This window comes from Lactuca sativa, chromosome 8 (genome assembly GCF_002870075.4).
Source record: "Lactuca sativa cultivar Salinas chromosome 8, Lsat_Salinas_v11, whole genome shotgun sequence".
Lineage (NCBI taxonomy): Eukaryota > Viridiplantae > Streptophyta > Magnoliopsida > Asterales > Asteraceae > Lactuca > Lactuca sativa.
The window spans coordinates 143043248-143055338 of record NC_056630.2 but is presented as its reverse complement, the minus strand read 5'-3'; the positions used below and the strand labels follow the sequence as shown (position 1 = coordinate 143055338).

General features: G+C 33.6%; 1 protein-coding gene, 1 non-coding gene and 1 pseudogene across 4 annotated transcripts; 2 read left to right on the top strand and 1 right to left on the bottom strand.

Moving 5' to 3' along the window:
- Window positions 1-3552: 3552 nt before the first annotated feature.
- On the top strand, window positions 3553-3623 carry TRNAG-GCC (transfer RNA glycine (anticodon GCC)). Its single transcript has one exon. It is a non-coding gene; the product is annotated as a tRNA-Gly (tRNA).
- Window positions 3624-5177: 1554 nt separating this feature from the next.
- Window positions 5178-7199, bottom strand: LOC111910897 (uncharacterized). Of its 3 annotated transcripts, none has more exons than XM_023906703.3 (8): window positions 6917-7199; window positions 6736-6833; window positions 6488-6555; window positions 6304-6376; window positions 6023-6144; window positions 5792-5899; window positions 5563-5662; window positions 5178-5477 (listed from the first exon to the last, which is right to left on the bottom strand). In XM_023906703.3, exons 2-8 carry the CDS (start codon window positions 6817-6819, stop codon window positions 5301-5303), a joined length of 732 nt encoding a protein of 243 aa, XP_023762471.1. In that variant the 5' UTR covers window positions 6820-6833; window positions 6917-7199; the 3' UTR covers window positions 5178-5300. The 3 variants fall into 3 exon arrangements, with proteins under 3 accessions (XP_023762471.1, XP_023762470.1, XP_023762473.1); XM_023906702.3 differs by having other exon boundaries at window positions 7010-7199; XM_023906705.2 differs by lacking the exon at window positions 6917-7199 and having other exon boundaries at window positions 6717-6839.
- Window positions 7073-9639, top strand: LOC111910883 (probable magnesium transporter NIPA8; annotated as a pseudogene).
- The last annotated feature ends 2452 nt before the right edge of the window (window positions 9640-12091 follow it).

Sequence of the window (12091 nt, the reverse complement as noted above, 5' to 3'; positions counted from 1 at the left end):
CGTCGTAAGGAGGGCCAATACTATTCGTCAAGAAGAATGATGGTTCATACCGGATGTGCATTGATTATCGGGAGTTGAACAAGTTGACGGTGAAGAATCGTTATCCCCTTTCGTGGATTGACGAGTACATATTGGTTCTATAAGATCAACTTAAGGTCGGGATATCATTAGGTGAGGTTGAGGTGGAGGATATGGAGAAGACCGCTTTCTGGACTCTTTATGGGCATTACGAGTTTGTGGTGATGCCATTTGGGCTCACCAACGCGTCTGTGGTGTTTATGGATTTAATGAATCAGGTATGCAGGCTGATGCTCGATCGATCAGTTATTGTGTTCATTGATGATATCTTGGTTTATTCCAATACCAAAGAGTAGCACGAGGAGCATCTTCGAGAGCTTTTGGGAGTATTGAGGTGGGAACGGCTGTATGCCAAATTCTTGAAGTGTGAGTTTTGGTTACGAGAGGTCAAGTTCTTGGTACATCTCATTAACCAAGACCGAATTTTGGTCGATCCAGCCAAGATTGAGGCCATAATGCAGTGGGAGGTTCCAAATCTCCCTCAAAGATCAAGATTTTCTTAGGTTTGGTGGGATATTATCGGAGATTTATTCAGGACTTCTCAAAGATCGCAGTACCGCTCACTAGTCTGACGAGGAAGGGAGTGGATTTTCGATGGGGCCCTGAGCAGCAGGTTGCTTTTGAGACGTTGCGACAGAAGTTATGTGAGGCCCCGGTGTTGACCCATCCAGAGGGTGTCAAGGATTTCATGGTATTTTGTGATGCATCCGTCACTGGTTTGGGGGCGGTACTTATGCAGAGGGGATGAGTGATTGCTTATGCTTCTCAGCAGCTTAAGCCACATGAGTCACAATATCCTACTCATGAGATGGAGTTAGGGACAGTAGTGTTTGCCCTTAACATTTGGAGACGTTATCTTTATGAGGTCCGTTGTACTATTTACACTGATCACAAGAGTTTGCGATATCTTATGGACCAGTCGAACCTGAATATGAGGCAGCGCAGGTGGCTGGATGTGGTCAAGGATTATGACTGCAAGATCCTTTACCACCAGGATAAAGCAAATGTGGTCGTGGATGCTTTGAGCCGCAAGTCAGCTGGATCTTCAGCACGAGAGATGTGTATGAGGATATCCATTGATTCCCCACTTTTAGATTTGACCAAAGGGGTTCATACAGAGGGAGTAAAAAATGAGAACTATAAATAGGAGACGATCAGAGACGAGATCGACAGATCTGTCACCGATAGTCTGGGGTTGTTGACCAGGTGTGGTCGGGTTTGGGTCCTAGTTTATGGTGGGATCAGGCAGATAGTGTTGGAGGAAGCCCATAAGTCTCGCTTTTCTATACACTCGGGAGCCACGAAGATGTATAGAGATTTGAGATCGAGTTACTGGTGGCCGTGTATGAAGAAGGAGATAGCTTGGTATGTTGAGAGATGTTTGGCCTGTAGGATGGTCAAGGTCAAGCATCAGAGGCCACATGGCAAGCTTCAGCCTCTGGAGGTTCCCATGTGGAAGTTCTAAACTGTAACATATTTGTTTTTTTTTATTTTGGTTGAATCATGAACAACCTAGGTTCAACATTTTCCAGTCGTGTTCATCATCACAGATTCACAGTCGTGTTCATCATGAAACCCATTAGTGTTCATATTCTTTGAAGAACATTCAACACCACCACCTTGCACCACGATCATGATTTTCCTTTCATCTTCTTCAGATAAAAAGTTACCCATAAAATATCCATTACCATTAAAGCTAAACCTAGAAATAATCCATTAGAAATCTAGATTTGATCCACCAAGAACACAAAAGCACCACCATAAAAGTCAAAGTGGAGACGTCATACAACAACAGGTAATGCGCAACCAAGATTTCCTAGCAACAATCCCATAAAGAGAGAGGCAACTACTGAGGGCCATGCGAAGAAAAACTCGAGCTAAATAAGGCCAACGAAGAAATGGCATTTTTCAAAGACCGAGTAATCTTCGTATTCATGGGTGTACCACCATCTAATGAAGATGAAAAACTCAAATCTACACTTATGAACACCAATGAAAATAAAGAAAAAAAAACTTCGAATCATATTTCTAAACCATAACGATTGAAAAATAGAAAGAAGAAATCGAATCTGTAAAACCCTAAGGATCGAAATTGAAAGATAAAGAGAATGAGAAATTGAATCCGCTCACATAGGTGTGAGGTTAGGGTTCTTGCAGGCATTAATGACAGCAAGAACGGAGGGGATGATTTATCTTGCTGGAAATGTTTATAAACCTTTATTTTACTATAAAATAATTGAGTAAATCTAATAAAAAGCCACATAAGCGGCATTTAGCCATGTCATCTATGGTTTACGGGTAAACCGGAAAAAAAAAGCTTCTCATTCCCCTAGGTAAATTGTAGTTAGGTGACATAAACTACTAAATAAATAATTAAGTGGTCTTTTAAAACAAACGTAGTAAATTAGTTGGGCTAATATGATATTTTCTTTTTAAAATATTTATTAACTTGTTGGAGTCTAATATTCAGTAGTAAACATTGTTAAGTATCTAAATAAATAAATATTAAAAATATTTTTTTGAGTTAAATAAAAAGTTTAGATAAGTTACTTTATACTTATTTATTTAAATCTTATCCTTTTACCCTTATTTTAACATAAAACATCCTTCTTTTCTGATTTCTCCTTATTTTGTGTTGTACTTTGACCTCCGACATAGGATTCAACAATTGATTTTCCTTTTCTTTTGATATATTATAGCGTTGAATCACTGAGTTGACGATAAATCGATAAATCATAAATCAAATGATCTTAATTAGCACAAAACAAAAAAACTTGTATATGTCCACTTGTTTATGTTTGGAGTCATGGAACTTCATCAAGTGCAATTCAAAGTAACAAGGTAAGCTAGTTTGACTATCTAAAATAATCAGCCAAAAAAAATGTTACTTATAATTTAAAATTACAACAATGCTAGAGTCGATATTTGTAAAAAAAATAATTTTGCAGAAAATTTCCAAAAAAAAAAAAAAAAAAAAAAAAAAAAAAAAAAAAAAAAAAGTAATAATGACATGCTAGTTCTTGAAGCCTAATTTCTATGAAGCTCTTAGTCAACATATTCTTTCCCAAAAAAATTTTGACAGATAACATACACTATCATTAGTTAAAAATTGTTTTTTTTTATCCCATAGACTAGTTAAAAAAAGTAGGGATAATGACGGAAAAAACACCATATTTTTTCAAAAGTTCGGTTTAACCACCAATTTTTAAAAGTTATGAAAAAACCATTATTTTTTATTAAACGTTTCAGCTGCCCAACCACTGTTACATATTAGAGCCGGTTTTAATTACAAAAAAAAAAATTATATTTTTCCAAAAGTTCGGTATAACCACCAAACCGTGTTACATTGCATCTTCTATGTTATTACCAGAAAGTTTATCTACAACATTTTTTTAATTATAAATAAGGATTACAAAACCAATATATTTTGTCACTCACAGTTAATATGATTTAAAGTTAAAAGATTGAACAAAAGCACCAGTGGTCTAGTGGTAGAATAGTACCCTGCCACGGTACAGACCCGGGTTCGATTCCCGGCTGGTGCAATTTAACTATTTTTGTTTTTTGCAGTCATTTCTTCACATGATAAACAAAAACACCATATAGGCAGGCTTTGAAATGTAAATATGGAATTGTCCTTTGATGGAAAACTAGGTAATGTGTATGTATACCTCTTCTTTGTACAGGCATACAGCGCAACACAAATTGGAATTAAATTGTTAATTTGTTTGTGATTTGGGGCGATTATACAGCAGCACATACGCCCATCGATTTTTTTTGTCAAATTGCTATTGCTAATTTGTATGTCATTGTTTCAAGTTTTCGCTTTATATCAAACTGTAAACTTGTCAAAATGAAATTTTCATATTTAAGACTAGAGACAATGAGTTTGAATGAGAGATTGGGCTACAAGCTACATCATGTTCGTTTTTTCAGCCGATATATTTAGTCTTGATCTTAGACTAGATGTGTACACTCTAAATAGATCTAGTGGAATTGTCTTGGTGTATGTTTTTCGTCGATGACATTGTCTTGGCAGTTGAGTCTAGGGTTAAACTGAACTGAATGGTCATGCTCTTGTGAACACCTAGAGGGTTGCAAAGCAACATTGTTAAAACATGTATCTTTGGTGTGAGAGCTGCAAATATCTATGGCATGTAATTCATAAAGGAGGGTGTGGAGATAGATGTCACATATCGCATAAAGACATGTTGGTTAAAATGGAGGACAACCCCAGGAGTCTTGTGTGAGAGGAAGGTTCTGTTGAAATTGAAGGAACAAATTTACAAGGTTGTCATTGGGCATGCCATGATGTATGGATTTAAATGTTGGTTGTCCAAAAAAGCTCACGGGTGGAAGATGGAAATTGAGGGAATGACATTTAAACCTTTGAGGTGGTATGGACATGTCATAAGAAGGTTATCATCATCGACAATAAGAAGTGTAGAGTCAAAGATGATTGATGATAAGAGTAAAAAATGATGTCCTAGAATAATGTGAGACTTGATGTGTAAGAGTTTTCACTTGCAAAAGACATAACCTCAAATAGGGGCTTGTGGAAACATAACATTAGGATTGACTGGTTGCCTCCCCTCATTTTGCATAAATAAGTAGTTTTTATAAAATGTTGTAAGTGGAGGATTTTGCCTATTTTATTATATAGTATAAGATAAAATGCATTTTCAATTACTATAAGTTCAAATTCTATCAGCGATAATATCTGACCCAAAATTTTATAAACGATTTTTGAAAATTCTCTAGTAATGGATAATGAGTATATGACATCTATAGTAATCAATATAAAATCTCAACAATACTAAATTTGATTCCAACAGCTGAAATTTGTGTTATATTTAAGAAGAATCTGGATATCAAACTGATTGTTAACAACTTTGGTTAAATTTGTGTCCATTGTCCAACTCAAACACCAAATTAGTTCCAACACTAATTTAATCAAAGTCACTAGCCAATATCAGAATGGCAATCCGTTTTCAATTACTTTGTTAATTTGATCATCAAAATTTAATTAAAAAAAAAAAAAAAAAAGGAAAAGCAACTTAAACTTGTAAAAAATAAACTAATAACATAACACAAGTTAGTTGTCACTATCTACTTTAATCATATTACTTCAAATAAAACTTTTTTGTACTACAAGATACAAATATTTTCAAGCGATGAAAGTCGAAAACCATAAAATAATATTTGACAAAGGGTGGATGATTTCATGTGATTTTGATAAGAAAAACCACCATGAAAAAGATACATGTCATTAGAAGCATCAAAAGGATAGTGAAGCATGAAGTCTTGGAAGCCTCCGAGTATATAGCCATTGCCTTTGTATTGGCTCTCCCTGTGCTTGCTAAGCTATGTTCCACTGCTTCCTCTGTCGAATCAAGAATCTGCACTCCAATTGCATCAAACTTGTCAGATACAGTCACAGTCACAGTCACAATCACAGAGTCAGAGTGATAAAGACAAACTTACTTTTTCGGTGTTTTTTATGGATTGATTCATCATGAGAGTACTCTCTTTGAGTTGGCGTGCAAGGATAACCATTTCATCAGTCAAGTCTTCTTGAAGCTTCCTGTTTAGGTAGGTCCACACAATGAATTGAATTCCTTTTTTTTTTTTTGGATCTTTATAGCCGAAAATTACTTATTTACCAAATGACATCAGTGACAGAATTATTAGCATTGATTAGGACAAAAAGTACCTGTGTTTTGAAATATGAGCCTGTGCTCCAGCATCCAATTTGATAGGAGCTGAATCAGTTGCATCAATAGGAGTATTTTGGCCTCTCTCTTCAACACTTGATGTGGGCCTTTTGAATCACAATAAATATGAACTCGGAAGTCATAACACAAACAAAATTCATGTTTCTTTTTTCCCATTAAGTCAAAAAGAAACAACACAAAAAGATAACATAGGCAAGACCTCTACTCACACAATTCTTCTTCTCAACCCTTGAGAAGTGCCAGTGGAGATACTTTCCGCTTCAGTTTTTGTTGTATTTTCACTTACAGAAGTGTCAGCAGTGGGCAGCTCTGGAGATTCTATGGTGTTCAACTAACAAACAGAAGGAGAGATCGCGTGTTAGAATGTACATAAGTGAAAGATAATTGCTTCAAACTTTCTCCTAATAACTTGCTTCAACAGCATTCAACTGAAAAATGATGCTCTATCTAACATGAACATGCCCAAGATAAGGAATGGGAATATACGCACCACTTGGGAAGCCAACTTAGCTGCAATAGCTTCAATTTTCTCAGAGTAATCACTCACTGTAGCTTTTGAAACTCTACAGAAACCATAAGAAAATCATGATTTTATCAAGATGCCTACAGTACTGTTAAAACAATCCAGTCATATACAAAATGCATACAGAGAGAAGTGGAAATCGGATTCAGACCTTGGTAGCCCTTCTGAAGTTTTTTCTGCAGCGAGTTGCTCCAACTGCTCCCTTAAAGTGCCAACATACTGCAAAAATCAGCATGATCAAGCATCATTTACACAAAAGTTGAACTGATTGGTGGTGGGATTCAGATCTATATGAAACTGATCTATAACAATAACTATCGAATCCGAAGAAGATTCATATACATGTAAGTGACGATTGGATAGGAAAAAAAACTAATTACCAATGTGTAGATGACGTACATGAATAAGTTTGGCTTGATGTTGTTGCTGAGGGGCAGCTGCAAGCAATCGCCTCAAATTGATTTCAGTTTTACTCAGTCCCATCGTCCAAAAAAACCCTAGAAAACATAATCAGTTTCTCAAGTTACGATCATATTTAGAAACTGAATGTTAGCGTATAACATAAGAAAATTACACATACAAGAAGGATATATGACTGAGAGACTGAAAATGTTGAATCATAGATGACGAAATTCATAAAAATTGGGAGATATTTTGATCCACCCACACCCACCTATAGGGTTTGGATGTAACTGGTTGGTGTTCAAGTGAAGATCAGTATGCCCTGTGCTTCTTGATGTCAAATGGTAATCTGATCGGCAAAGACGATTATTGGTATTTAGGGGTAGAGTGGACTGTGGAGGGGACAGCAGGCGGTGGCGACGGTGAGCTATCGATCGAACCCAATGGTAAAAATGATTAAAATTGCGATCTCACTTTAACAGATTAATTACTTTTCCACTTTTTAAAAAAAAAATTGCAAAAATGGTTTATTTGGTATATAGAAAATTATCATTTTGGTTAAAAAGTTTTGGACTTATATCAATCATCAATCTATCTAAAACTTTGATGTTGTTGAGGTTTTGATCCAATTTTTTTGAATTTCTTTTTAATGAATTTTCTCTTTAATTATGTTTTTTAATTTTTTTTTTTTACTTTACTAATTTTATGATTTCAAAAAAAAAAAAAAAAAAAAAAGAAAGAAAGAAAAGAGAGATACTCACATATTCCTAGTAACTCACCCAATCTCACCATTAACACACCAACTTCATCATTGTCTCTTAATCTCCTTTGTTGATAGAAGCTTTGAATCAGAGTAGCCCATTTTCATTGGAGATGGTTGTCCTCTATTATTTGATGAACATGGTTTAAGGTTTGAAAACCCTAGCTTTGTCTTTCAGATCCGAAACTATAGCTTCCTTCAACGACAACGATGTTTGTAGGTATCCAGACATGAAGATGTCAGCGACGCTAAGTTTGTTGTGACGAAGATAGCGACATTAGGGTTTACCGCAGCGAATATAACATTTGTTGGTTTGAAAAACCCAAGCTTGCCTTTCCAGATGTGAAGATGGTGGCGACGTTAGGGTTTGATGAGATGAAGAGTTTGGTATCACTAGCGGCTCCGACAAAGGGTTTTCAACAACGTCAAAAGGTTCATACCATATGTTATTGTTAGAGCTACATATATGTTCGTTGTTGCAACTCATACCACCCTTCTTCGTCTTTCTAGATCCAAAATCGAACTTGCTATATATATATATATATATATATATATATATATATATATATATATATATATATATATATATATATATGTATATATATATATATAGAGAGAGAGAGAGAGAGATAGAGAAAGAAAGAAAGAAAGAGAGAGAGAGAGAGAGAGAGAGAGAGAGAGCTAGGTTCAAATGTTTATAACAACTATTGTATGCATGAATGCACCAATAGGAATTTAGGAAATAATAAAATAAATAAATAAGGGTGATTTACTAATTTGATATATAAATTCCATAAATATTCCCTATAATCATGTTAGTCAAATTGACTTTTAACCTAATTTATCCCCCTTTTTATTTACAGTCGTTCTTATACCCTCACTTCATTCATGTGTGTATGTATGTGGTCGAACACGTTCATCGTCATCGACAAATGCATGATGCCGCTTCTTCCTTCTGTCTCTCCACTGTCGGCTCCATAATCAATCGATGTCGTTGGTGCTTACAGTGAGAATTTGCTCGTGATTTGTCATTGGGATCCATACAATTTGTGTCAAATATCGTGTTTGCCTATTTTGTCTTACAGAAAACAGTCACTGTAAGTATGTTTTTTTGAATCTGCATCTTTTTTTTTGTTATATGATCTGAAAATAACTTTTACTAACATTTGTAGCTTTTTTTATGTAGAGTATTAGTTGCCACGACTTTTATTGTTCTTGGAAACATATTCCTTGTTGCTTTTGGCAATCATCAATCACCTGATATGGTATACCGTATACCACAGTGGTTTTTACATTTTCTTTTTTCAAATTCTTATTCAAAGTTTATGGAAATTAAAATTTTTATGGTGATTATAAATATTATGTATGTGGATTTTACAGTTTACACACAGGAGCAGTTGGCAGAAAAGTATAGCAACATTACTTTCCTTTTTTACTGTCTGCTTTTGGTGGTGGTGGTTCTCATGCATCACTATGTATACAGGTAAGCCCTTCAAATCGAAAGATATTTCCCTAAAAAATCATTTCATTTAATTAATTTGATATATTGGGATGGATTAACATTAAACAGGAGAGGAGAATTGTTGCTTGCTATTCCAGGGAAGGATCTTATGAGATACTGGAAGTTACTACTTCCTTTTTCATTCGTTGTAGTTTCAGGGGCCATAGGATCATGTTCAGTTCTCTTTGCAAAGTCTCTGTGAGTTTTTTCTTAATGCTACATTGCTATGATGATGTGATTTGTTGGCTATAATTTGGTAAAATTGGTATTAATGAAGAGAATATTTGTGTTATTTTTTTCAGCTCGAATCTTTTAAGACTGTCATGTCAAGTTCATATCGGTTGGATAGCTGGTTCACGTATTCGATTCTTTTATTGTTTCTATGTACAGCTGGATTTTGGGTAATGATTAATAATAGCATTAACACTATTATTATTAGTAGTAGTTAAAGGTTTGGATGATATGTATTGACTTGTTTTTATGTATACCATGTATCTATAGATGGCAAGGTTGAACGAAGGATTATCACAGTTCGATGCCATACTTATAGTCCCCATGTTTCGGATAGCTTGGACATTTTTCTCAATTTGTGTTGGATTTGTGTATTTCCAGGAATATTAGGTTCTCTCTCTCTCTCATAAGACTTAAGGGGGAAAGTTTTAGGGGCTTTTCTTTTTCTTCCACATTTTGTGTTGTATGGGCAAAGTGCAGTAGTATGGATATAGATGTTTGTTTGGAGCAAGTTTTGCATAAACAAAGACTTGTTGAATGAACACTTATTTGTTTGTCTAGAAATGATGTTTAAAATAGTTGACTGTTTGAGAACAGTTATAAATTGAAATTGTAAATGACTAGGATAAAAAAAATTAAAAAAAGTACATGTTTAGGATAACATTTACTTTCTCATTAATAGTTTTCAGTTAATGTTAAAACCAAAATCATCCGCAATATAAACACTCAAACTAAAAAGATTAGTTTTTTTTATAAAAACCTTACAACCACAATTAATAATAAAAGTCTACATGTGTTACATTATATTTTTGAAGACCATTAAACGACTAGCTGGATTTTTTTTCTTTATAATTTCAGAATATTTTTTTTACAATTTGAATATGTTCATTGGTGAAGATAGGTAGATGAGTATCTATTTTTTTGTTTTCATTTTTCATCTTTATTGAATACTACATTAAGTGTCGTGAAGAATAATTTTAAATCCTTGCAACTTGTTTAATATCAACTAAAATTTTAATCACAAGATAGATAATATATTTGTTAAAAATAGAAGTAGGTCTTAATGGATTAAAGACACCGTTCTCCCACTTAACCAATTTAGCTCATTTGTCTATTCATTTCGAGTCATAAAGAAAAGAAGTACCACTATATTTTATGATTACATTCCATTGGCTTGATATACAACTTCATGACGGTTATTCTCATTACAATTTTAGGATTACATTCCATTGGCTTGATAATACAAATTCTATAAGAATATTCAAAACCATGATTGGAGAATTTTTACAGTATCATTCTTGCAAAATAAACATGTTTCTTGATAGCTATTAGACTCTAAGTAATATTCTTTTAGAATAAAGTATATGTGTTCTTATATAATCTTTGTTTGTCATTTTTTATTATTTTTGATAAATTTTAATTCTCTAATTTGGTGTATTTTATGTTTTTTGAGTCTTTTTTCGATTAAAAATTGGTGATTTGAGGATTACATTCTATCAAAATGGTTGAACAGGTTCATACTTCTTCATACACAACAAGTATATTTGTATAACTGGTAATGAATTTGTGATACCATAATGTGTTATGCTACAATGTATAAAGTGTTGCTTAAAAATAATATTATCTCAGAATAAATTAGTGTTTTGTTAGATTTTAATGTTTTTTTTTTCTTTCAGAATGTTGTTATTATTCAATGAATCACAATCATACAATGTAATTATTTGGTATATTATTAGTTCAACAATTGATTTTGTGTATTCTTTTCATAATGTATTTACTAGTTTATGGTTAACATTCTGTCATTCTGATAGAAGAAAATCGAAAAATATATTTACTAATTTATGGTTAACATTCTATCATTATGACAGAATAAAATCGGATTTTTAATTTTGAATTAATTTAAAATATTCAGATTTTTAAAAATAAAGGAATTAATTATCCCTAAAAATCTGAAACTTTTCTTTTTTAATGTAGGTTAATTGACTAAAATGCCCTTATGCTGAAATTTGTGTGTGATTATATGGTACATGTTATCCTATTCTACTATCATAGACCCTCAGATCATGATCTTTGATTATATTCCACCCGATGGTCCAGATCTATGTTTTCTGGCACACAATAGTTACTAGAAACAAAATAACTTAACCCTATATATATATATATATATATATATATATATATATATATATATATATATATATATATATATATATATATATGACGTCACAAAAATTAAGACTAAAAATTTTTGTTTTTAAATTAATAAAACTATTATCCAAAATATCATCATAAAAATCATGGTGGAACAAGTGTATCAACAACATCACAAAACATCAGAGTAACATAAAATGCGAAACGAGGTGGTGTGTGCACTACAATCATCCCGGACTCTTCTCCTTCGAACCAGAAGTACCTGAAAACATAAACTGAAAACTATAAGCACAAAGCTTAGTGAGTTCCCCAAAATAACACATACCATACTTAATACACATATAATGGGCCCCGCCCGGCATACAGATCTGTCAGTTATCGGGCTCCGTCCGGTATACATATAAACATATAAACAGATAAACACATAATTGTAACATCCCGGTTTCCAAGTATGAGATTTATTGTTTTAAAAGTCAAGATTCCCTTGGAACTCATTGAGTTGATGGCCTCAACTCGACGTGTTGAAAGGCCTTGGGCCGCACATCTTTTTGGACCAACTCGACGAGTTGGAGAGGCAATGTAACATCCGGGATTTGTAAGTATTAATATTATTTATTTTATTGACTAATGGGTTGTTTTGGTTTGTGCCAGTATAATTGGGCTTTAAGTTTGGGCTGAGATAGGCATTACGCGGGGCGTACCATGCTAGG